Genomic DNA, 27,877 nt, shown 5'->3' with positions numbered 1-27,877 from the left:
TTATTCCGTGATTTATTCAGTTTTCAAATTTATACTGACTTTTTGATCACCCGGTATATGTGGAACATGTCGGATACCATTTAGAAATGAAAGTATCCATAAACTGTGAAGTGGACTGACAAGGCAGCCAGTCCACAGTGATGGGTAGCCGAAAGAAAGGCACGCGTACACACACACGCCGACGGGCGTCAAGTACTGGAACAGGCTACGTAATTAATGCTATGAAGAAAAGTACGTAGCTGGATTAATACTTATCTTTAATCAATCATTGTGGTACATCACTCTTGACTATACACAGGAGACTTTAATTACAATCACTGTAAGGCTAATGGCGCCTTGCTAGTTCGTAGCCATTAACTTAGCTGAAGGCTATTCTGTCTCTCGGCTAATGAGAGAGAAAGGCTTCGTACATCTAGTCGCTAGCTAGGTCTTCGTACAACTGGGGGAGTGCTTGTTCGTATCACGAGACCTGCCTTGTGGTGGCGCTAGGTCTGCGATTACACAGTGGCGACACGCGGGTCCGACATGTACTAAATGGACCGCGGCCGATTTAATCTACCACCTAGCAAGTGTGGTGTCTGGCGGTGACACCACAAACTGCACAATAGGTATGGGTGAATGGGTAGCTAGACCTCTATTCCATAACTTGCTTGTGAGCCGAGCAGTTAGACTAAGAATTCTCCTGTCCTTCTCCATTTGACTACCCTTCGCATTACACGATGCTTGACACAGAATTATATTTTCCGAATTATGCACGTATTATTAGTTTCGCGATCCGTTTTATTGGCAGCATATCTCGGAGTCTGGGAGACCATTTCTTGCTCTACTAGCAAGAGTTTTCATAAAGTGTTCAATGATATTGTAGAACATTTTCGCTTTGATTAATGGCTTCCCTTCAGGAAATGTCATGTTGGCAGTGCTAGTATAACCTGTAGACGTTATGAGGCAACTAACGCCTAAACAGCGAAGGAGTACCTTTCCTGATCACCAGACTTTAGTCCTTCATTAAATCCCAAATCTCTCTGCCGCATGATGGTAAGACAGTAGGTTAAGAGACTGGAATCGCTTTTGGAAAGAGCAATATTCGACTCTCAGTCCAGCCATCCAGATTCGAGTTTCCTATGGGTTTCCTAACTACTTAAGGGGAACGCCAGGTTGGTTACCTCGAAAAAGGACGGGGGCGAGTTCCAGCCATCCAGATTCGAGTTTCCTATGGGTTCCCTAACTACTTTAGGGGAACGCCAGGTTGGTTACCTTGAAAAAGGACGGGGATGAGTTCCTGCCCTATCCTTATCATATCCGAACTGGTGCTCGGTTTCTGAAACCTCATCATCGATAGAATGTTAAATCCTAATTTTTCCATCCCTATCGTCTACGCAGCATCTTGTGAAGCCTGGGCGCTAGAAAGTGTTGTTGGTGATTCGTCAATAGGTTTCTGAACTCGACAGTTCCATTGACGTGTACCAGAGGGGTAGGTTATATACTGGAGCCAGTTTTCGCCCTTTCCCTGCAAATCTTTTCCTTGAAATGAAATGTCGTGTGGCTAGGGCCTCCCGTTGGGTAGACTGGTCGCCTGGTATAAGTGTTTTGAGTTGACGCCATTTCAGCGATTTGCGAGTCTATGGGGATGAGATGATGATGACAACACAACACCCAGTCCCTAAGCGGAGAAAATCTCCGACCCAATGGGGAATCGAACCTGGACCCCTTTGCATTGCATTCCGTCGCACTGACCACTCAGCCATCGGGATGGACATCTTTTCCTTAATCATTGATAGGAAAATATAAGTAGTACTAAAATAGGCAAATGTCATCGCAGGCTTCCTCAGAGCTACACACTTTACGTACTAGGCTGACTAAAGATGAAGACTCTACCACAGTGTATTGGAATGGTTATGAACGACAGTGATAACAGGTCATATAGTTCAGATTCGAAAAAATGACAAGTGAGAAGCACTGTTCGTGCTGACAATCTCGTGTAACTGTTTACAAAAGAGGAAATTCATGAATGTACACGAAGGAGTTCAACGTATTCAGATACCTTTGGGACTATGTTTTTTAGGTTTCCCCAGCATGACGATATCCATTCATAAGTCTACCCAGCATATTATTTGTTTCAGAGTCGCTATAGTATCTCAGACAAAACTAATTGCATGACAATGTATTTCCACTCCCGCACACAATTATGACTTCAGGTAGCAAAACCGAGTGCGGTGGCGCATTCGGGAGGACGACGATCTCGGCTGTCAGCTCATTCCATAACAAGACTGGCAAGTCACGTCTCCCGCGCCAGACTGCCGCCGGCATCACAGCACAGTGCACACCCACTCGCAACAGAGTTCAAGGTCGCGCGCCGGCTGCCAAGTTCACAGGATCGCCGACAGCGGCGGTAGCAACAGCGCCGGCAGCCTGCTGTGCACAGTTCCGCGTGTAGCGTCACAGTCAGCTGGTGTCTCCGGCGTGTAGGTTACGATAAATAGTGGCGGCGGGCGTCCTGCGTCTGTGACAGCATCGCACCATGGCGCAGTCCGCAGACGCCGACCCTGGCTCCGTTGGCGCCCTGTCAGGTAAGGTTGGCAGCCGTGCTACGCGGGAACAGGGACAAGCTGCTCGCGTAGATCTAAACTTAGCTGACTTGCAGAATGGAACGCTTCCGTCTTCTGTCTACTGCTGCTGTTGTTTTCAGTTTCGCGTGTTGCTAAACAATTGTGAGGTATATATGAGTTCGTGACGCATCATATTAGAAGTATACATGTGTACATATATCCAACTTCCACTACGAACGCAATTAATGTAAAAAACAAAAACAACGCAGTTACGTGATCGTTGTGTGCTTCTCAGTGTTTATATCCTCTTATTTGATCGTTGGAATGAAGAGGCTTCAGAATGTATTGCACAGCTTCAAAATAATCTCAACAACTGGGCCAAGGAAACTTGGCTATTGACCGCTACTCGTTCTAAGCACTGGGATTTAGGGACCCATGCTGCGTGTAAGTACGTCTGGCTTCTAGCAGTAATAATAATGTGTATTACTCATTTTTCTTACCCTGTGGATAGAACTGCCCTTGTCGAAGCAAGTGGAATACAAAGTTTTATTGACCCTCCTGTTGCAGTTATAAACAACACGCAAAGAGAGAACTCTCAAACAATACGTAAGCTCAGATAGTCCCTGTGCACCTGTAAAGTTAGTCTTAGATGCCCTACAATTTTCGTTTTATGTAATCAAAACGCCTGCAGTGGCTGAGACTAACGTTGTTCACAAGTTTATTTTCTACAGGTGCGTAAGCAAATTATTTAATAGCTACTGGAAAAAGGACGCCTCACTATAAATTCCTGTGCTCATTATGTCTGTCTTTCGCTTGCATGGAGATATTACGAACGAAACATTTCACTGTGCACTTCATATTTTCGCTGGTTTTATTTCTCACTTTATTTCCTATTGGAGATTGTACAAGTGGAAGATTAGTTTTGATGAAATATTTAAACACATCTGCTTTCGTTCAGATATTTGAAATTATCTTTTGTCAAGTTGTGGCCCTCATCGTGTTACCAATCAGAGCTAGGGAGAGAGAGAGTTTGAGAAAGGTCAAGAGAAATCCTGATACGTGAAATCTGCCTAGACTGCAACCAGAAACAGGCGGCGTCATTTTCTTAAGACACTGGGATTCGAATCGTCTACCACGGGGAGCCAACACACAAGTGTGTATTTAGCGGCCTCTGCTAAGGAAGCGGCTGTATCACGCTTTAAGAGATACCAAGTGATCGTGTTATAATCTTGTCTAACGTATTTTTAGTGTTTCTGCAGTAGTCAGAGCTCATTAAAATCTACCACATTTAATTGTATAATACAAATAATAATATAAATCTGAAGTCCGCCAACATAGTTGCCCACAGGGAGAATATTGCGACCTGCTTTTCGTAGTAACGGCTATAGTCCGGAACGACTGTAATTCCTCCAGTGACGGAAATGAAACTGATACTCCAGTACATCTTCTTGTGAGGACGTAGCCAAAGTGGGGGTCCAGGTGGTGCAGAGGCCGCCCCCACCTCCCCTCTCCCCTGAATCAAATTACATATGACCTGAAACTTCCTGGCAGATTAAAACTGTGTGTCGGACCGAGACTCGAACTCGGGACCTTTGCCTTTCGCGGGCAAGTGCTCTACCAACTGAGCTAACCAAGCACGACTCACGCCCCGTCCTCACAGCTTCACTTCTGCCCGTACCTCGTCTCCTACCTTCCAAACTTCACAGAAGCTCTCCTGCGAACCTTGCAAAATTAGCACCCTTAAAGAAAGGATATTGCGGAGACATGGCTTAGCCACAGCCTGGGAGATGTTTCCAGAATGAGATTTTCACTCTGCAGCGGAGTGTGCGCTGATATCAACGCACACTCTGCTGCAGAGTGAAAATCTCATTCTGGATACATATGACCTAGCTGCCGTATACTCAAACTGAAAGATGTTTTGATTTTCAATCATAAGACGGAAAAGACATATGTATTATCGATAGGCAGTAAGTCTAACGATAGATGTAAGCTATGTATAGACCCATAGCACTATCGGCTATCGCCCATCCCTATTTTAGCCAAGACCAATTGTTCGTCGTGCTTGAGTTCAGATGTTGTTTCGTTAATCAGTCGAATTCTTATTTGGAATTGAATTTAATGTTAGTGGTACTGTATATTGTTATCGTGTTGTGTGCTGAAGAGTGATGGGGTAATTCCCAATTGTGGATAAGTTTGTAACAAGAAAGAAGAGAAAAACCGATTTCGATTCGTCCGCTAGCGTTACGGTATGTTAAAAATGTGCTCGCATTACTATAAAAGCCTAATAACCCCTTTGTAGCAGTTTAATGTTAATACTGAAGTCGTTATTTGGAAACTGGTAGAACTTCGAGGTTGCAATATTTCACAAATCAACGGAGCGGCAATCATTAAAAATAACATTAAAGTAAAATCAGTGCTTAAAAATGCACTTGGATTTGTGTGCATCGCCCAAAAATTGCTTTGATCGACAAAAATATCACCCAAACGACAATGGTTGCATTTCTTTAAAGAAAAATCGACAATACTCTATCATTAGTAGCCCAAATGGCAATATATCGCCCAATCTGATCATCCGAGGGTACTTAGTTATGAAAAGCAGTCCAGATAAGGAACGATGGGGAGGAGTTTGCGGAGCGCGGAAGGGGTACGTGATGACAGTACATTCTACAGTTCGTTTCTAAAAGATTTTTTATTTTTCGCTGGCTGCTTGAATTCGTCCTGCATCGCTTCCTCTCCTGTTCGTCTAGAATGAATTTACGCTCTTGTAATACTACGGTAACTGAAGCCATAAATTTCATGCACAATTAAATTTTAAAGTACGTTTTCAGGTACTATCAAATGACTTAACATGCACAATTAAAGGAAAAACAAGCAATGACAGAACTAAATCCTTTGTTGTGACGCATTTAATTTTAAAACGGTGTAAACCAATCACTTTTTCTAAATTCTCCACCGACTTGTGGTAGCTCTGCGTGTTATACATTTATTTCATGAAAGATTCCAAATCCCTTAAAGATGCAGCCCTTTTTCAATGAAAAGAGCCGCATCGAAGGTGAGAGTAACATCTCTTCGGAGACTCCCAGCACTAAAAGCCATATGATAAATAAGTTATAATCCAAATTCTTCTCACTTACTCACACATTTTTCTGCCGGGTCATTCTTTAATGCAGAAAGTGGTCTTTTTTACATTGCAAGAAATGACAGACGCATACTTAAATGAGGAAATTTGGGAAAATATCAAGATGTATAATTCCAGGTCATTTACGTTTCTGCCATCAAAAATTATTAGCTTCTGTGTCGAACAGAGATCTCTTTATTCCAAAAGTCCTGTCGGTAACAATCACGGTGTCCAAAAAAAAATTAGCACTCGTCCATTCCTGAGCTGTTCCTCACCGCAAATTCGGACTGAAAGAAGAAGAGTGTAAAATGACCTTCGAGAATGAAGAGAGATTGGAACATGACTGCTTTTAGCGGTTTGTCAACATACAGCACTCCTAAGTAACGAGATTATATCTCCACTTGGCGAAAACACGAGATCAACGTCGAATAAATGGTTTACCGTTCTTCATGGAAATCTTCAGCATAAATTAAACGTAAGAGCTTTTTTATGGTCAGCTTTAACAAATCAGACCCCCCCCCCCCCCCTTTGATAAAATCCTGGCTACGTCCATGCTTCTTGTTGTAAGACTTCCTTGTATCATTTTTGAAATATCCAGTGAAGTGTAATCATCCATTTTCATTCCTTTGTAAAGTTCAAAATGGTTCAAATGGCTCTGAGCACTATGGGACTCAACTGCTGAGGTCATCAGTCCCCTGGCCTAGAACTTAGAACTACTTCAACCTAACTAACCTAAAGACATCACACACATCCACACTCGATGCAGGATTCGAACCTGCGGTTATGAACGCAACACCACACCCTAGTAATGCAACTGAACCGTTTAGACTTTAACACCTATGTTAAGACTGATTTTTACTTACGCTTTGTATACTTTCAAAACAATGTAACAATATGCTTCATATGCAGGGAGACAATTATTTTAATACCGAATAGAAATCCCTCGTATACCTACTTTATTTTCTGAACTTTCTTCACGTACGGTAGCCGTAATTATACCTTTACATAATTATAAATATGAGCATTGTAAGATCGTGATAGGTTCGAATGATATAGTTAACTTCAGACAGAACTCTGAACTTACGACCGAGCGAGGTGGCGCAGTGATTAGCACACTGGACTCGCATTCGGGAGGACGACGGTTCAATCCCGCGTCCGGCCATCATGATTTAGGTTTTCCGTGATTTCCCTAAATCGCTTCAGGCAAATGCCGGGATGGTTCCTTTGAAAGGGCACGGCCGACTTCCTTCCCCGTCCTTCCCTAATCCGATGAGACCGATGACCTCGCTGTTTGGTCTCTTCCCCCAAACAATCCAATCCAATCCAATCTGAACTTACGAAGAACATCAGTGTTCATGACACATCATTAATAATGAGATGTGTAGAACTGTCGACAAATGCACCATCGAAGATCCTCACTCCCATGTCTAGTACGCAAAGTGATTTCAAAAACAACTGAATTACGCTAGAGCTTTGGTAACTATTGCTTTGTCATATTCCCTGAGTCCACAGTTAGAAATGTTGAATAACGATAGCAACGTTATGGTTCATGGCTTGATGAAAGCCTACCTACTGGGCGCTACTTCGGCAGTTGTGAATCATGTACATCTGCAAACCACCTTACACTGTAGGCAGAGGGTGCTTCACGTTGTTGTTGTGGTCTTCAGTCCTGAGACTGGTTTGGTGCAGCTCTCCATGCTACTCTATCCTGTGCAAGCTTCTTCATCTCCCAGTACCTACTGCAACCTACATCCTTCTGAATCTGCTTAGTGTATTCATCTCTTGGTCTCCCTCTACGATTTTTACCCTCCACGCTGCCCTCCAATACTAAATTGGTGATCCCTTGATGCCTCAGAACATGTCCTACCAACCGATCCCTTCTTCTGGTCAAGCTGTGCCACAAACTTCTCTTCTCCCCAATCCTATTCAATACTTCCTCATTAGTTACGTGATCTACCCATCTAATCTTCAGCATTCTTCTGTAGCACCACATTTCGAAAGCTTCTATTCTCTTCTTGTCCAAACTATTTATCGTCCATGTTTCACTTCCATACATGGCAACACTCCATACGAATACTTTCAGAAATGACTTCCTGACACTTAAATCAATACTGGATGTTAACAAATTTCTCTTCTTCAGAAACGCTTTCCTTGCCATTGCCAGCCTACACTTTATATCCTCTCTACTTCGACCATCATCAGTTATTTTGCTCCCCAAATAGCAAAACTCCTTTACTACTTTAAGTGCCTCATTTCCTAATCTAATTCCCTCAGCATCACCCGACTTAATTAGACTACATTCCATTATCCTTGTTTTGCTTTTGTTGATGTTCATCTTATATCCTCGTTTCAAGACACTGTCCATTCCATTCAACTGCTCTTCCAAGTCCTTTGCTGTCTCTGACAGAATTACAATGTCATCGGCGAACCTCAAAGTTTTTATTTCTTCTCCATGAATTTTAATACCTACTCCGAATTTTTCTTTTGTTTCCTTTACTGCTTGCTCAATATACAGATTGAACAACATCGGGGAGAGGCTACAACCCTGTCTTACTCCCTTCCCAACCACTGCTTCCCTTTCATGTCCCTCGACTCTTATAACTGCCATCTGGTTTCTGTACAAATTGTAAATAGCCTTTCGCTCCCTGTATTTTACCCCTGCCTCCTTTAGAATTTGAAAGAGAGTATTCCAGTCAACATTGTCAAAAGCTTTCTCTAAGTCTACAAATGCTAGAAACGTAGGTTTGCCTTTCCTTAATCTTTCTTCTAAGATAAGTCGTAAGGTCAGTATTGCCTCACGTGTTCCAGTGTTTCTACGGAATCCAAACTGATCTTCCCCGAGGTTGGCTTCTACTAGTTTTTCCATTCGTCTGTAAAGAATTCGTGTCAGTATTTTGCAGCTGTGACTTATTAAACTGATAGTTAGGTAATTTTCACATCTGTCAACACCTGCTTTCTTTGGGATTGGAATTATTATATTCTTCTTGAAGTCTGAGGGTATTTCGCCTGTCTCATACATCTTGCTCACCAGATGGTAGAGTTTTGTCAGGACTGGCTCTCCCACGGCCGTCAGTAGTTCCAATGGAATATTGTCTACTCCGGGGGCCTTGTTTCGACTCAGGTCTTTCAGTGCTCTGTCAAACTCTTCACGCAGTATCGTATCTCCCATTTCATCTTCATCTACATCCTCTTCCATTTCCATAATATTGTCCTCAAGTCCATCGCCCTTGTATAGACCCTCTATATACTCCTTCCACCTTTCTGCTTTCCCTTCTTTGCTTAGAACTGGGTTTCCATCTGAGCTCTTGATATTCATACAAGTCGTTCTCTTATCTCCAAAGGTCTCTATAATTTTACTGTAGGCGGTATCTATCTTACCCCTCGTGAGATAGGCCTCTACATCCTTACATTTGTCCTCTAGCCATGCCTGCTTAGCCGTTTTGCACTTCCTGTCGATCTCATTTTTGAGACGTTTGTATTCCTTTTTGCCTGTTTCACTTACTGCATTTTTATATTTTCTCCTTTCATCAATTAAATTCAATATTTCTTCTGTTACCCAAGGATTTCTACTAGCCCTCGGCTTTTTACCTACTTGATCCTCTGCTGCCTTCACTACTTCATCCCTCAAAGCTACCCATTCTTCTTCTACTGTATTTATTTCCCCCATTCCTGTCAATTGCTCCCTTATGCTCTCCCTGAATCTCTGTACAACCTCTGGTTCTTTTAGTTTATCCAGGTCCCATCTCCTTAAATTCCCACCTTTTTGCAGTTTCTTCAGTTTTAATCTACAGGTCATAACCAACAGATTGTGGTCAGAGTCGACATCTGCCCCTGGAAATGTCTTGCAATTTAAAACCTGGTTTCTAAATCTCTGTCTTACCATTATATAATCTATCTGATACCTTTTAGTAGTAGTGCTTCACGTACCAATATCTTGTTCACTCCGTCACTGTTCCATAAGCGAATGGCGCGTGGGAAGAATGACTGTTGCTAAATCTCCGCCGTAGCTCTAACTTCACGAATTTTCTCATCATGGTCATTTCGCGAGACGTATGTGGGAGGAAGTAATATGTTATTCGACTCTTCCCGGGTAGCACTCTGTGGGAACTTTCAATAGGAAACCTCTACGTGATGCACAAGGACTCTCTTGTAGCGTCTGTTACTGGTGTTTGTTGACCATCTCTCTGAAGCTCTCGCACCGACTAAACGATCCCGTGGCCGGCCGCTGTGGCCGACCGGTTCTAAGCGCTTCAGTCTGGAATCGCGCCGCTGCTACAGTCGCAGGTTCTAGTCTTGCCTCGGGCATGGATGTGTTTGATATCGTTAGGTTAGTTAGGGGACTGGTGACCTCAGATGTTAAGTCCCATAGTGCTCAGAGCCATTTGAAACGATCCCGTGACAAACCCGCCTCTCTTCGTCGGATCGTCTCTCCCCCTCCAATTAATCCAACCTGGTAGGGCTCTCAGACTGATGAGCAATACTCACGAATCGGACGAACAAGAGTTTCGTAACACCCTCCTTTCGTGGATAACGTAAATTTCCTTCTGATTCTTTCTATTTGTTTTGTGTGTTGCCGGCCGGAGTGGCCGTGCGGTTAAAGGCGCTACAGTCTGGAACCGCACAACCGCTACGGTCGCAGGTTCGAATCCTGCCTCGGGCATGGATGTGTGTGATGTCCTTAGGTTAGTTAGGTTTAAGTAGTTCTAAATTCTAGGGGACTTACGACCCCAGCAGTTGAGTCCCATAGTGCTCAGAGCCATTTGAACCATTTTTTGTTTTGTGTGTTCATTCCCATTCAGGTCGCTGCTGATGGTTACTCCTAGGTATCTTACGGTAGTTACAGTTTTCAGCGATTTGTCACCAATAATGTAATCGTAGATTAATGGATTACTTCGCCTGTTTATGTGCAATATGCTCCATTTATTTACGTTCAGAGTCAGCAGCCAGACCCTGTACCATTCATCAATCCTCTGCAGATCATTTTGCAAATCGATACTGTTTATGGGCGTTGATACTTTCTTACAGCCAACCACATAATTCACAAACTGTCTCAAAAAACTTCCGAACCTATCTACTAGATCAATAACTGTCTTATCACACATACTTGGGGTACTCACTAAACTACCATTACATCTGTCGATTTTGATCTGTTTAGAGCGACTTCTTTTTACAAAAACATCATAATACTTGAGAATAAAACATCTGACTAATTAGGAATAATGGAGGCACAACTGGATTACGTGGAGATTAGCGAATACTAAGGAAATACCGGATTGCCTGCATTATTAAAAGGAAAATTGATATTTTACACCATGTCCACGACGATTGCGTTAGAGACAGAGAACAAATCGGTCAAGATAAGGCTCGAAAAAGAAACAGACCATGTTCTTTCCAAAGAAACCACCTCGACGTTCTTATTAGTCGACATTGGTGAGCCAATAATGTCCAAATCTAGGTCGGACAAGGACTTAAACCGAATTCCAAACGAGTGACGGAGCAGTGTCGTAACAGTTGGGCCACCTTGTTCGTTATCGGAACGCATGCGACAGCATGCGCTACCTAATTTGTTCTAAAAAGCTGCGCATGTAAACGGGATTTATTCGGTGCTCGTACCTCTTGTTCTATTGGTGACAGAAAGATAGTGTCAAGTGTTTTGGATAGCCCTGGGCTAGCAACCTTTCGTATTCCCAACAGACGAATCGACTTAATATAACTATCCTACATTAAAGGCTCCAAATTTGGATATTACACCATTCCTCCAGCTTAGACAGATGAAGCAAATCGGTTGCTTCTTTTTACATTATATATGATCTATAGTACGACTTAAGAGGCTTGTTGAGGGGCCACTTAGTTCATGGGCGGTTTCTGAGAAAACCTGGAAAACATTTTTGGATACCAAAACCGAGCCGCGCTTTCCAAGAATGTTATGTTCAACAAATGGCTGAAATCTTTGTGGTACATTACCAAGATCCCGGTCCCGATCTCGAACAGCCTTGAAAATTTTCTTTATATTTTTATTCGTTTCCGTGATACAGAGGTTCAAAGTTACCCCACTTCCACACGTAAAATACGCACGTAATATCCAGTGTGAGGCGAAAACATAATTTATAAACTGACGTAGCACGAATGAATATGTTGTAAAGTGTCTCCGTTATCATCAGAAGGGTTTGGGAAGCCCATGTTGTAGTACTGTAGTACATGCATAATTTTTGTGCACGTAAAATATGGTCCGATGTCAATTTAGTTTAGCGTTATTTCAGTTCCACATACGAAAACTATCAAAATTTTACACACCCATGAAATTCTTTTCATATGAGTGACACGTCCTGCTGTAGCAGGGAAAAGAAGGGAACCAATGGATAAATGCTTCTATCGGAGCACAAAAAATGCGAATATGTTACTGTTTTTTTTTAAAAAAAAGATTGCGACTGAAAAAGGGATATCAGCACTTTCATAAATTTTCCCAAAAAATTTAATATGTGAACATATTCGTATTTTTTTATGCTGAGAAAGGAGGAGGCAGTGGCAGTTGAAAGAGATGGAAAAGTAATAGATATTTGACGAGAGTAGACAGTGGTTGCGGTATAGAAAGAGAGAAGAACACAGTAACAGTTGGAGAGGAATAACGAGAGGCAGAAAATGTGACGCAAGCGATAATGAGAGACGGGGTCTATGACAATGACAACGAGGAAGAGAGAGATAGTGGCAGTGGGAAGGAATGAATGAATAAGATAGTAGCGGTAAGAGAACAGGGAAGAGACAGTGGCAGTGAGAGAGACAGCAGTAGTAGAACATATAACTTCGGCGAATTTAATTACACTGGCGGATAAGTTCAACATTAGAAATGTGAGGACAGATGGAAGCCTAGAGTTCTGTATCTCCAGACACTATGCTGAATTTCTCGGCTGACTGGCTGTGAGACAGAAGAAATGACAGTTAGAGAGGACACAAAGAGATAACAACAATGAATGGGCTGAATGAATGAATGAATGAGTGAGGATGAGCAAGAGGCAGTGGATGGGTATGAACGACTACCAGCGATGTACTATTGGGCGAGTTACAGTTAGGGAAGCTTGTGGTAGTATGAGGAGTTGCGTGTTAAAAAGGGCGCGAATACGTTCGAATGACAAAATATTTGGTAAAAATTTTAAATGTGCGAGGAAGGTAGAATGAGGCAGCTGGAACCCCTTATTTGCGCTCCAATAGGAGCAATTTTCGCTCATCTATATTTAAGGATCATTGTAGACGGGAGAAAGAGAGAGGATGAAACGCAGTACCACCTCGTAGCCAGATCCAGTCGAACAGCTCCAAGATAAACTCAGAGCATATCATCTCCACCCGAAGTCAGGCACTTGTCCTCGCTGAATATGACGCTTTAGTACAGCTGAAAAATTCAGCATATAGTCTGGAGATACAGAACTCTAGGCTTCCATCTCTCCTCACATTCCTAATGTTCAGCTTATTCGTCAGCGTAATTAAGTTCGCTGAAATTATGTGAATGGAATCAAGGGGACAAAATTAATAACACATTACACTGAAGCGCCAAAGAAACTGGTATGCGTGTTCAAGCACAGAGAGATGTGGACAGGCAGAATACGGCGATGCGGTAGGCAACGCGTATGTAAGACAAGTGTCTGACGCAGTTGTTAGTTCGGATACTACTGCTACAATGGCAGTTTATAAACATTTAAGTGAGTTTGAACGTGGTGTTATAGTCGGCGCACGAGCGATGGGACACAGCATCTCCGAGGTAGCGATGCAGAGGGGATTTTTCCATACATCCATTTCAAGAGTGCACCGTGAATATAAGGAATCCGGTAAAACAACAAATCTCCGACATCGCTGCGGCCGGAAACAGATGCTACAAGAACGAGACCAAGGACGACTGAAGAGAATCGTTGAAAGTGACGGAAGCGCAACCCTTCCGCATACTGCTGCAGACTTCAATGGTGGGCCATCAGAAAGTGTCAGCGTGGAACCATTCAACGAACCATCATCGATATGGGCTTCCGGAGCCGAAGGCTCACTCGTGTACCCTTGATGACTGCACAACACACAGGTTTACGCCTTGCCTGGGCACGTCCACACCAACATTGGACTGCTCATGACTCGAAACATGTTGCCTGGTCGGACGAGTCTCGTTTCAAATTGTATCGAGCGGATGGACGTGTACCGGGTATTGAGACAATCTCATGAATCCATAGACCTTGTACGTCAGCAGAGACTGTTCAAGCTGGTAGAGGCTCTATAATGGTGTGGGACGTGTGCAGTTGGAGTGATATGGCACCCCTGATATGTCTAGATACGACTCTGAGAGGTGACACATACGTAGGCATCCTGTCTGATCACCTGCATCCATTCATGTCCAATGTGCCTTCCGACGGAATTGGACAATTCCAGCAGGACAATGCGACAACCCCCACGTTCACAATTGCTACAGAGTGGCTCCAGGAACTCTCTTCTGAGTTTAAAAGCTTCCGGTGGCTATCAGACTCCCCAGATATGAACATTATTGAGCATATATGGGATGCCTTGCAACGTGCTGCTCAGAAGATATCTCCATTCCATCGCACTCTTACAGGTTTAGAGATAGCCATGCAGGCTTCACGGTGTCAGTTCCCTCTAGCACTACTTCAGACATTAGTTGAGTCCATTCCACGTCGTGTTGCGGCACTTCTCCGTGCTTGCGGGGGCCCTACACGATATTAGGCGGGTGTACCAGTTTCTTTGGGTCTTCAGTGTATGGCATGAAATGATTTCAGCGAAATCCATTCAGAAATGTTGGACCGCCGATGTCATCGATGTGTCGTGTGAAATGAACATATGTAAGATACAATAGTTCCAAACTCCAGGATACATTCTGAATTCAGTGCCACTTCTGTTAAATAATCCTATTTCTCCAGATATTAGCAACCGTTCACTCTGTTTCTATACCCGCATACCCGCAGGAGAGAATGTGATTAATTGCAGTCGTCGGAAGTAAAAGGAAACAGCGGCATCGAAAATTTAAATCGTTAAAATGTTTTGATCGGGTGGCCTAAAGTTTTGAGACGTCAGCTTCTAATAAGAAAGCAAAAGATCTGGATTATCATTTTGGTCTGGCGCAGGTTTTTTATTTGCCATCAGAGTCATTGAAATTGCTTTCGCTTGTAGGTTTTGAACTAGCTGTCTTCTCCCCGTCCCGAAACTTCTTGTTATTTAGCAGCTTCGTCCATGAAGCTGGTTTTCGAGTTGGTCGCACTTTAAAAGTAGCCCCATTCGCCTTTGCATGTGACAGAAAGCTGTCTTTTGTAGGTGAAAAAGGGCTGTAGAAGCCGGAAAAATTCATTTATTTTCATAATTCGAGAACTTTCTTAATAACTTGCAACGGTCGACGATAAGTCTACATTCAAACCAAAAACTTAACAGCTCTCAAATATAACGCTTTGAAGCGCACCTCAGTTCTAGGGGCTGAAGTTTTCTATCGACGTAAATTTATCGCAGCGTTGTTGTTAAGCATGTGAAATGTGCGCACCCGGCTTTTGTACCACAAATACTGCTTTACGTGATACCGAGACGAAGACAATAATAGCTACATTTTATCTGCTATTACACAATTTATTACACTAATTTGCAGTGGACAACATCGTTTGTGCCTAAAACTAAATAAGGTTTTCATTTTCGGGGCAAGTTCTCAGTCTGCCACAAGGATAGCTTTGATATCAATGAAATTTTGTTTTTGTAATTGCGCATTTCGCGTGCTAATGTAAGTCAAGCTTCAATATGATCTGCATTTGTTGATTGCTGACCACAGCGAAATGTGAAAAGGACTCAGTCACTGATAACTGGTCTATTTCATAAAGAGACTAATTGATTTTGTGAATTTGTTACTCTAGTTGACGTCTTCACCTCAAAAATTATCAAGCAACCGAAACAGTGAGTTAAGATGGCTCTGCACCAGAGATAAAGAAGCTGATCTCATCTGCCGGTCAGATTATGGCGAGTGTGCTCTGGGATACAAAACGAATTGGTTTTATTGTTTACCTTACCAAGGCTGAAACAATAACTGCAGAAAACTACACTAGTCTTTTACATCAGCTGAGGACAAGGAGGAAGACATGAAAGACGAATTTTGTGGCACCTTAGACCAGATGTGCTCCAGATTATCACAGTATGACATAAAAATTGTGCCGGAAGACTTAAATGCCAAAATAGGGCAAGAACATCAATGGCAACCATATATAGCCATGTTCAGCTAGCATACTGAATCAAATGATAACTGAATAAGGCTCATCAACTTCGCAACAACTAAAAACATGTAAATAGTCAGTACATAAGTTCCCCATAAAGACATACATAAAGCAACATGGACGACAACGGATGGGCTAACAAGGAATCAAATAGACCACGTGTTGATAAAGAAAAAACATAAAAAGACAGTGACAGATGTTAGGACAATGAAAGGGTCTGAGGCAGGATCAGACCATTCTTTTGTGCTAATAAAATTAACATTTAACAATTCATCAAAACAATCAAGAGCAACAGTGGCAAAAGAAACCATAGAGTAGATGTGAGTTGGCTAAAAGAAGAGGAGGGAATAAACAGTTTAAACTTAAACTTAGAAATAGATTCACAGAATTATAGAACGAAACCAACAGGAAAGAAAGTGAAAATATCTATACAAAACAGTGCTAAAGGAGACAGCACAGGAACCACGAGGAGATAACAACAATAGCGGTATCAGGTGCAAACTGTAGTTCAATGAACATGTAGAAAAGCACTTCAAGACAGGAAGACAGCCAAACAGGCAATGATAAGCATTTAACAAATGTGGAAACCAAATAAAACACAGGGCTGCCACGAGAGAAACGAAAAGAACAATCAAGCGAGCGAAAAGATCGTTTACAAACGAACAAATAGTGAAAGCAGAGGGGGACTAGAGCCAGAACAGTAGACAATTTTACAGCAAAAAGCAAACTACAGACAGGAGTTCAGAGCTAAACCTGTGATAAAGGAGGAAGAGTTTGGAAAACTGGTCACTACAAATGAAGGTAATATAGAGCTCTTGAGGAGATACTTCAAAGGACTGCTGAAAAAACCGGGAGACACCTACGACAACGAAAACAGGGTAGAACCAAAACTTACAACCTTTAGTCGAAGAACCAACTCTGATGGAGGTGAAGGAGGCAATAAAAGAGTGGAAAATGAAAAGGCTCCAGGCATATACATGATATCAGCAAGGCTCATCAAAGAAGGGGAAGACAAGACAGATGAATGGTTAGCCAAATTGATATGAGAGATGTGGAGGAAAGAAGTAATGCCGGAGGAATAGAAAACTCTTCTGTATGTCCCATATACAAGAAGGGAGACAAAACGTTGATACAGAACTATAGAGAGATACAGAGAGATATCTCTACTATGCACGTGCTATAAAATAACATCAAGAATTATACTGCATTGGCTCAACCCGTTCACTGAAGAACTATTAGACACAGCACATGCGGGGTTCAGAAATGGTAAGTCAACAACCGACGAAATATTTACACTGAGACAAATGCTGTATAAGAACTGGGAGCACAATCATGATACCTTTTGTATATTTATAGACTTCCACAAAGTATATGATAGCATTGTGAGAGAAGAGATGTGAAGGATAATGGTAGTGTGTGGAATACCTGACAAGCTGATAAAGCTAACTAAAATATTTGTAGAGTGGAAGTACAGGGTGAGTTCTCGGAAACATTTAAGGTAAAACCAGGAGTGAGACAGGGAGATACTGAAATTTAGGGTTTCGCAAGGATCCAATCAAGGGTAGAGCCACGGGTCGTAACGCGTCTGAAATGTAACGTCCACTGTTCAAAGTGCCGTCAACGCGAACAAGAGGTGACCGAGACGTGTAACCAATGGCACTCCATACCATCACGCCGGGTGACACGCCAGTATGGCGATGGCGAATACACGGTTCCAATGTGCGTTCACCGGGATGTCGCCAAACACGGATGCGACCATCATGATGCTGTAAACAGAACCCGGATTCATCCGAAAGAATGACGTTTTGCCATTCGTGCACCCAGGTTCGTCGTCGAGTACACCATCGCAGGCGCTCCTGTTTGTGATGCGGCGTCAAGGGTAACCACAGCCATGGTCTCCGAGCTGATAGTCCATGCTGCTGCAAACGTCGTCGAGCTGTTCGTGCAGATGGTTGTCGTCTTGCTACAATCCGACCTTTATCAAAGTCTGAAACGTGACGGTACGCATGTCTCCTCCTTACACGAGGCTTCACAACAACGTTTCACCAGGCAACGCCGGTCAACTGCTGCTTGTGTATGAGAAATCGGTTGGAAACTATCCTCATGTCAGCACGTTGTAGGTGTCGCCACCGGCGCCAGCCTTGTTGAATGCTCTGAAGGGTTAATCATTTGTATATCACAGCATCTTCTTCCTGTCGGTTAAATTTCGCGTCTGTAGCACGTCATCTTCGTGGTGTTGCAATTTTAGTGACCGATAGTGTATAAATCTGGATGACAAACTGGGACTAGCACCGTCGTACTCCTGAATGCGAGTCCAGTGGCCTATCACTGCATCACCTCGCTCGGAGAATGTTTCAGGGCATCTTTCAGACGAATGGCTTGAACACATTCACTCAATGATTCATCACTGAAACCATTTGGTCTATAACATGTTTACTTTTGAAATGTGAATATGGAATTTATTTTTCTTGTCCACCCTCCCCTCTCTAGTCTTCTTTCCTCACTAAACGTTAAGTCATCGGTCTGAAAAGGACACGTGCAGAACCCTGGTTTGAGGAAGAGGATCACAGTGGGCTTGTTGGGGGGAGGGGGAGGGGCAGTGGTCTAGGGGGTGTCGGTTTCTACATGAGCCAGGAATAAGGGGTAAAAGTTTTTTGGTTTAGCCCGAACCAGCGGCCGTTTGTATAGCCTTTCCATCATCTGTCTTACTGTAGCTATGTTACAGTATATTAAATGAGGTTTGAACGACGAACAGGAGATGGTGCCAGGGGAAATGTGCGAAGCTTTTGAAAAAGATTTTAATTTGGATGAAATTAATGCGCGGCTAGTGGCACCATTTGCATGTACACCATTCCGATTCCACGTGCAAAAAACCAGCCTTAAATATCTCCAGACTGCAGCGAGACTGATAATTCAAGTGTGGTCCACCGGTATATCGGATCTTTGTCTAAGGTAAGCTTTAACCGTTTGAAAAAAAGAAAAGAAACCTTGCTTCCTTTGGATTTTACATACAATAACGTGTTCCTGAAATGTTTTTGAAGGGCGCCACCTCTAAACTTTAAACCTGTACGAATCGGGTAAAATTTTGCACGACGATAGATAAATGGATAAAGTCAAAAGGGACATTTTTATCCAGTAAGCTTTATCTGTTGTCGAGATAAGATGGTTTAATGTCTAGCTAAATGAAGCACATAAAATTCGTTCTTACATGAACTGAAAGCGCGGAAACGGCTTGAAGTGAATCACATAAATAAAAAAATGTTTCTTACGATAAAATTAAAACTCACTTTCAAAAAAACTGGCTTCATTCGAATTTTCCGTGCAGAAAACACGTTTTTTGGGAGTTTTTTTAAACACGCGCCGCCTCTGTGTTTGAAACCTGCAAAAAGATGAAAAAATACATGAAAGTAATGGTCATCGTCCTGTTGTTTTGTGAAAACTTGGTCCGTTACCACGATGTAGGCGTCATGGTTCGAAAGACAATTTAAAAAACTTATATCGGATCAGTCGTCGTCCGAGACAACAAAAATCTGCATATGTTGCCAAGCTATGGCTGACTAATGTCAAAATTATGATAAAACAGAAGTTGGCAACCAGAATTACAAATACTTCTATCGTAGCACAAAAAAGGTGAATATGTCCCGGGCAGAGTAAGGAATATAAAAGAACGGAACTAACTTTTCGGCTATCTGGCAGCTTCAAAGAATTTTAAATCAAAACCTCTTGACATAGTTGAGTTTTTTTTCACGTCTTAACAGTAGTTCCCAACCGCAGTGAGATCTCTTGGACCCACCCCCTGCTGCATATGTGGTGACGGGTGTAAGATTAAATACACAAATTTGTGCGCTTCTAGAAAGTGGCATGCATCTACAATGGGAAGTCTGAGAATGGGGATCCATCTATAACAGGAAGTATCCCAGAGTGGGGATGCATGTATCCTAAACTTTAATGTCACATTGTGTTACATTGCACGGCATGACAAATGCCAGGTTGGATGATATGCTGGCATCTGTCATGTTATACAACGTGACATGTGTTTCATGTTACTTTCCACGATGCATTATATTACACGACATAGGTACTAATATTAACAAGTAAACAAGCGCGAATATTATGATTTGATGTAAATGCCTTTTAAGCTCACAGATAAGTCGAGAACCTGGTTCCCTTCTTTTACATCGCTAACTCGTCCAGAATATATTCGCCTTGTTTTGTTCTACGATAGGAGCATTTTTCATTGTGGTAATGATATAAATGCCCTGTTTGTGTTAGGCCTATGCAGCTGAACTCTTGTAATTGTAATTAATACCATATGGCTGTTTATCATAGCACAAGTCTGAACTTCACCCGCTGCATAGATTAATGGGGTGTGCCTGACCAGAACGCGAACCCATATCTACGTCTTTCTTGGAGTCTGCTGTACCAAACGAGCCCTCTGGGAGTTACAGCATCAGCTTCATTTGTGGTTATTTTAAGTTTTCTTTAACAGACCATTGTAAAATGGGGCAGAACCCCATTCGACGAACAGTTTTACAGCTGGACTGACACTGAGCAACATTCAGAGAGTGGGAGTACCACTTCAGAAGAAATCGTTTCGGGTTATCAGCCGAGTAACAGCGTCGTTCGAAGCGTTACTCGGCCGATAACCCGAGAAGATTTCACCTGTGAAATTCTCAGAGTGTCTGCAGCCTAACGTATCACTTCATATTCCAGTATCTAGTTTATTTAGTAGATCTCTTCGATCCGTAATTCTGTGAAAGTCACGAAAGTGGTCATTAAGAAAGGTCTGTTTAACCATATGTATTTTTGTCTCTGAAACGTGAGACAGTTGCCATATCTTTGGACCAGCTGACAGGTCCACAAACAGTACGATAATCTTTATCTCTGGTTCAGTGTACACAAACATTTCTTCTACTGTGCTCACTACTCTAGCAAACTCTTCTAAATTGCGCTGGAATGGAAATAAGCGAAGAAACGCGTCTAATCTCGCAGACAAGAGGTAATTTAACACTTTGTATCTGGTTTTGTGTTTCGTGTGCGACGTTTTCCTGGTGTTAATTTCCAGCGACCTCATAAGCCACATACAAGTATTAACAAACGTCACGAGACAATGTAGTTGAATCAAAAGGAAGTGTAAGTGCTGAAGACGCTTGGCTATCAAATCAAGGTCGTCTAACGCAGATAGATCCATGTTGTTGATAGAATATGTTAATATTGGCTCCTTACGCAACACACGGGGGCTCATTAATACAGTACATATATTTGGAATACGTCGCCTCAGTCTCAGCTTTTACGTCCAAAACTCCCTTAAGTGATTTTTACTATTTCAGAAGTATAGCTGCGAAAGCGTAATCAGAACGCTAAGACAATTCTGGAGGCGCTGGAAACTTATAATTCTGCAGCTAAACTGAAGAACAAAAGTCTTTGCAGAATTTGTTCACTTACTGCTTTTTGATTTTCGCTAAAGACAACCATACTGAGTCAATATTAGTACACACTTATCATCAGGCCCCGTGGTTCTTTGATTGCTGGGATCTACCATTGTATTCTTGGATACTTGCGAGTATTTGGAACTGACTTGAGCCAAGATGGTAACACCCCCATTACAGACTAACTAGGTTCACCAATGTTTCAATTGAAGCGCCATAATTTATTTATACTACCATGTGAACACAGGTTGTTGTTACCAACCGATTTACTTTAATTTTTTACACGACAGTCTAACAAACGGTCGGAAGGACATATGCTACATGTTTTTAATATGTGTAACATATATAATAACTAATATGGGACGCCAATAAACAATGACGTACGTATGTAATACCTAACAAGCAAAATTTACTCGGTACTCTGTTAAACATTAAATACCAGATATACAATTTTGAAATTATGATGTACAAGTTTTTGCTGAATCCGACTGCGAAAAACAAAATGCAGTACTGTGATTTGATGTGAAATGTAGGGTTTTGGTTTCTTTCTAGCAATGAGGTGAAGGTATTTAGGACGTTTAAAACATTAGATCAATTGTTTCTCCCATACATTTTCTTTCTCATTATATACATATATATCAAAATTTTATACCCAATAATGTCCTGCGTTTTTTTTTCTCCTGACAGTCTGTTTCACAGAAAACAGGATAGTTATATTTATGACTTATAGGTTTATACTTAGAATACTACTGCAAAATATGTATTCGGCAATAACAATAAACAGGCTCAAGGCACAGGGAGGGTGGAGGGAGAGCAGATGGACAAAGAGAGGGGGAGGAATAGACAGACGGATAGAGAGGGGGGAGGGGGGGGGGGGGTAAGGAGGAGATTGGGAGGTATACCAAATTCCCACAGACATTTAGCAACTGAGATTCAATTACCGGGTTCGCTAGTTTATTTATATCTTCGGAAGTTGCATTTTCAATGTAAGTGTTAATCAGTAATGTGTGTGGCTCAGTTGCTAGGTGGGACGTGTCAGACTAACAGTTTAAAGATATGCGTATCAATGAATCAGTTCTGCATGTGTCCTCGATTTTTTTGTCATCTGTCGTTTTTCACCTTTGGCAATATCTCGAGTACCTCTATTTTTTTTGTCATCTGTCGTTTCTTTCACCTTTGGAAATATTTTGCGTATGTAAAAAATGCGATTTGTGCGAAAAAGATATGCAACGAGATAGTATCCCGGCAGATACAATCTGGAACAGGAATAAATCCAGACAGATGGTGCAAAACTTCCACGGATTCAGAGTGGGACAATAACGCAGGAAGAACTCATGAAGCACTCATGAGATTCTGATAGGATATGAAAGCCGGAAAGAGAACCTGATCTATGACCTTCATTTCGAATGTATTCGTTTATAACGAACACCTAACATATAGCGGACGCAGTGTGTATCATCGTGAATGAATGGTTCCATAGGTACCAAGTCAACTAGCGTCACAACACAGGGATCTCAGTCGCCTTTTAGTTACGGCACAGCTATCTCTACCCGAGGGCGAGACGCCTCCCAGACGCCGGCGGAGAGGTCACGCTCAGGGGGGCAGTTTTATCTAGAAGGGGAAGGACGCCAAGAGATTTATGAAAGGAATGTCCGCGTCACTCGCCTTGTGATAGGTGAACATTTTGGTGGTTAAGCAACTATCTGTTTGCCCACCACTACCTGTTAATGAAATGTCTCTACGGGTCAATGTTTTCTAGTTTAGCCACAAAGTGTCAGGCTACCTTAAAATCTATGCGTCTGACGTTCAATTCGCGATCGTCCAAGTGTTTTTGGTGTTTTGAATCTTTTACTTCTGTGAATTCTATTTATGTACACATAAACTACAACGTCTTCTGGTTTTCACGTTTATTTTAAGTCCCTTTATAACTGCATTGATTCTCACTTCGGAGGAAGGCATAAATTCACCGTCCCAACAAGGACCATGTCTGATAGTTCAGCCTTACTTGATGCCTTTAATGTTGCCGAGACAAATCAATAATCGGTTCTAATTGTTTGTGCCATCTTGTGGATAAACCACTAGGGTTGACTGTTGGAATTCCCGGGTTCTAGTCCCCCTTTAGTCATCCTTAATCACGTTTGTGTTGTTTGCCTAAATCACTTGAGACGGACGCCCATATCGTTATTTCAAAAATGTTACAGCCTATTCATTTTCATATTATGGCTTAAGCCAATGTCCAACGACATCATTGTAGACAGGAGATTATTTCTACCGTGTATTGCTTTCCCAAGAAATTTCGAGGCAGCTGAGACAGGTAAATTTTTATCTATGAGACATTACATACATTTTTTAAGAAGTAAGTTTCAAGGAGACTTTATCACTGAGTAGCTGTACTATGGATACTGACATTTTTGCGTGAATAAATACCAATGCGATTGTTTTTATAGTCTTTGTAAATGATTAAACAGTACGTTTAGTGACATGTAATGTATTTTAAAGACAACATGGTCACATAGCATGTTAACGATATTATAGAGAAAAATGACTAATGGTTATTCTGATATGTAAATTTGCCGATAGAAGAATATTTAGTCACCAACCACTAATGGCCGAGCGGCTCTAGGCACTTCAGTCTGGAACCGCGCGACCGCTACGGTCGCAGGTTCGAATCCCGCCTCGGGCATGGATGTGTGTGATGTCCTTAGGTTAGTTAGGTTTAAGTAGTTCTAAGTTCTAGGGGACTGATGACCTTAGATGTTAAGTCCCATAGTACTCAGAGCCATTTGAACCAACCACTAACTTAAATAGTTTGTGAGGCATTGCCTGCCAGATTTCTTGATATTATTTTTACAATACTTCGACATTCTTTATTACTCTGGCAAAAACATTTGCCAGCTTTTCGTCGTACGAAAAAAATCGCAGATAATGTGTTTTTGTTGGCTAGTCAGTACAAGCACCCTCGTTTGGGAGTAATTATTTATGTCAACCTAGACATCAGTAAGACACAAATACATAAACTACCAGTAATAACTTATGAGCGTGAGACAATGGAGTTCATTGGTTCATTGTTAGAATAGTCAATGGCCGGTGGTGGTGCTATGAGTTCCGACACAGGATGCTGAAGTTTTATTAACCGCTGCTTTCCTCTGATTGGAACGTGAAGTTTGTGTTTTTATTCGGTGTTGATTAATCTCACAGTCTTACACGGACGTGTCTGTTGTTTTCCTGTTCTCGATGAATATGCGATAAAAGGATTAAAACGGTTCAAGCTGCCAGCATACACCCTACTTTTCTCGAATAGCATCAAGAAGTGTTTGAGTCTTCTGGATGGACGGATTACCGTAAAAATTGTGGCAGCCCTCCCACCCACTAAACACTGCGGAGACGATTCATTTTTTCTCTGGTAACTGGCATAAGGTTTGCCGAGGAAGAACGTAGACAATCGCTTTTCCCCCTCTGCCAGTCGAGAATTAGCGAGGTCAATTTCTTTTCTCAGTATGATTCGACACAGCTACTATCTGGGTGACCTTAAGCATCCCTGCTAAAAAGAGACAATTTTAATGGCTATCCCTAAGTGAAAATATCCAACAGCAGCTCCTTAAACCTATTTAGGAGAGACGAAAAAACATGTTTGTAAACGGATTATTGCAGATCTGTAGCTAATACAAAGCAGGAAGGCGGTAAATGCCACATCATATCATTGTGTGTGTATTCTGAATGCCAGGCTACACCACACAGTCAAAGATCTTCCTATTCTGAAATATATAGAATAAGAAATATTTTATCGGAATATTTTAATTAAATCAGCGTACAGATTGAAATATGTATGACATGATAAAAACTATATGGAAACAAACTTGAAACAGATGTGTTTTCCCAGATTCAAGGTAGAATATCGTATGATGGTGTTCATGGTTCAGATTAATGGCCGAGGGGCGCAATCTCAGACGTGGAATCAGTGTCCTCATCTCCCACCGAATAGCCGTGGTGCTGTGCATATATATTTCTGGTTTCTCCGACCCCTCCCCTTCTTTTCACCTTTCAATCGCGACACTATAATGAAAATGAGGAAAGCCATACGATTCGTTTCTGCCGTGTGCCAGTCGCGCTATGTTACCATGTCATACGACGTCCGAAAGGATTCGTCGCATGTGTTTGGGAAAGCAGGAATCTGTCGCACCGATTTCTTACGCTTGAGGCAAACCAGTTAACTAACGCTGGAGAAAGTCTCCAGACTCCACAGAACGGTCCCGTCGGGTCTCTTGCTTTTTCGTATTGTGGCCGTTTGCCCCACGACGTAGATGATGCTCAGTGCATTGCGAATCAACCCTGGCAACTTCTAGGAGGACACACCGTTTTGGCTCTAAAGTTCAATTGTGATAACATGACCATTTGCACGAAGTAAATCTGCGATTAATTCATGCTGCGGCTCTCTGTTTACTCGAAAAGAGGAAGAGAGAAACCTTACTCTATTAAATTTCAGGCATGCACCCGCGCAAATAAAATTTCTTCCACTGATATTTCGGGCACAAGACTGTCTTGTTACTCACTCTGAGGATGACCGGACGATATGCGGCCGAAATATCTGAGGAAGAAATTTTATTTGCTTGGCTAGATGCCCGAAATTTAACGGACTATTAATTACGCCGCGAGAGGGTGGAAATGCACAGAGAAGCCTTAATTTGTACTTGGCTGCCATGAGGAATAAATACGTGAAAGTTCGCCAGAACTGGCCTAAAGTGCCTCCTATTCTTCCTGAAGGTATGGTAAGTACGTACCATAAAACGGCGAAGAATAGGAGTGTAAGTTTTGAAGTACCATTGGCATTTTCAGGAAGACTTCTGCTTACCTCTCTTGCCTCCAGAAGACGCGGAACATATTTCCACAATAAGTGAAATCTAAACTTATACAATCACTCGTTCTAACGCACCCTTACTATTGCAATGCTATCGAACAGGGCAAGAGTAGTGGAAAACCTTGATAGTCTAAGAAAAACTTTAGCAGTTACTTCTGTGAACCTGGTAGCCGGCCGCGGTGGTCTAGCGGTTCTAGGCACTCAGTCCGGAGCCGCGCGACTGCTACGGTCGCAGGTTCGAATCCTGCCTCGGGCATGGATGTGTGTGATGTCCTTAGGTTAGTTAGGTTTAAGTAGTTCTAAGTTCTAGGGGACTGATGACCATAGATGTTAAGTCCCATAGTGCTCAGAGCCATTTGAACCATTTGTGAACCTGGTAACATTTTTTCCTAGATATTAACATATACGACCAGTTTCTCTCTGTCAATCAGTAAAGCAAATGCACACAACTTTTTCCAGTTCAACGTCCTTCTCTTTTCATTCGTCAACAAGTCACGCCACTTTCTTTCCCGCCTCTCTTCATTACTTTTATTATCACATTTCTCTTTCTCTCACTCTGCCTCTTCTTTTTCGTCCGTTGCTGTCAGTTCCTCAATTTAAATCAACTTGCTGTAATTTGTCTTTTTTGCTCTACTTTTCAGGAAGCAATATAAACTGTTTTTTTCCTGCTGTAGCTACTTCTGGTTTCACAATTTATCCTATAGTTATTTTTAAGTGTTGAATTTAAGACTACTTACAACATGTGCGTTATTATGAACGTGTAAAGAATATAAAACATTTGGAACACCTGGGTAGACGTAAGAAGGATCAGACGGTCCTAAACCTGCCAAGATAAATAAATAAATTTCCGGTGAAATAGGGTCCTTGTTTTGCGTGTCAGGATATCATGGATTCCACACTGGAGCGAAGTGCTTTGTGTGAAACACCCTGGGTTGTTAATGTCCAAGTTTACCGTTTAGTTGACGATGTCACTTGAGACAGGGTACAAGTCGGACTGGACTCTGACGGGCCAGGATATCGCCCGCGGCTTTGAAAAAAAAGCATAACGGCGTTCACTAAAGTGAACATATCGTGCTCTAGGCAGGACACCGTGAACCAAAGTATCGATGGCCGGGCGTGGAATCGACCGCAGTTCCTCATGATTGTCATGACTGAACTTCAGCTACTGCGCCAGCTGTTGCGGTTTCTTAGCTCGCTGTACGAGTACTCTGGCTGGGATAGATCCAAGCAACATTGAACGGAGTCCAGCTGGAAAGGCTTGTGGCTGATAAAGCAGACAACAGCGCCACCGGTGCACGGATTAAAACGACAGGAACTTCAGTCCTGCAGATAAGATTGTACTACTGTATGTCAACACAGGAGCTTGTGGCGCAGCGTCAGAAAGTTAGACTCGTGGTTTGGACAGAGCGTCCTTGAGCACGCTCTCCACCATTGTTTCTTGAACCCTTCAAAAGGCACGCACGTCTAAAACAGCGAGTGGTGCCCATTTTCTGTACCGCCCCTCATAGTAGAAAAAATATTAAGAGCGAAAACACGACTGTAACGCAATCTGACATTACAGTCGCGACTCTGCTGTGAAAATTGTTACCGTCCGACAGTTCGAAGACACTATCGCCCCTAGCGGCGGGAGAGTAGCCATAAGATGAATGTTTATTTTTAATTATTTTTCTGCTTAACGAAATAGTTATAATATTTGTGCG

The 27,877-nt window shown here is 42.2% G+C and overlaps 1 protein-coding gene across 2 annotated transcripts in view; it reads left to right on the top strand.

Annotated features, from left to right (window-relative positions):
• Nucleotides 1-2,413: 2,413 nt before the first annotated feature.
• The window catches only part of LOC126458160 (sodium-independent sulfate anion transporter-like), a 212,469-nt gene continuing 187,005 nt past the window's right edge, over nt 2,414-27,877 (top strand). Inside the window, exon 1 of one of the 2 annotated variants that reach the window (XM_050095027.1) lies at nt 2,414-2,567. In XM_050095027.1, coding sequence (XP_049950984.1) covers nt 2,519-2,567 — 49 coding nt within the window. In that variant the 5' untranslated portion in view covers nt 2,414-2,518. Of the gene's footprint in view, nt 2,568-2,664; nt 2,991-27,877 lie in introns of those variants that run through there. The other variant, XM_050095028.1, reaches the window with a different exon arrangement.

The sequence above is a fragment of the Schistocerca serialis genome, chromosome 2, assembly GCF_023864345.2.
Source record: "Schistocerca serialis cubense isolate TAMUIC-IGC-003099 chromosome 2, iqSchSeri2.2, whole genome shotgun sequence".
NCBI classification, from domain to species: Eukaryota; Metazoa; Arthropoda; class Insecta; order Orthoptera; family Acrididae; genus Schistocerca; species Schistocerca serialis.
The sequence above is the reverse complement of the archived record's forward strand: the minus strand, read 5'-3'. Positions and strand labels throughout refer to the sequence as shown.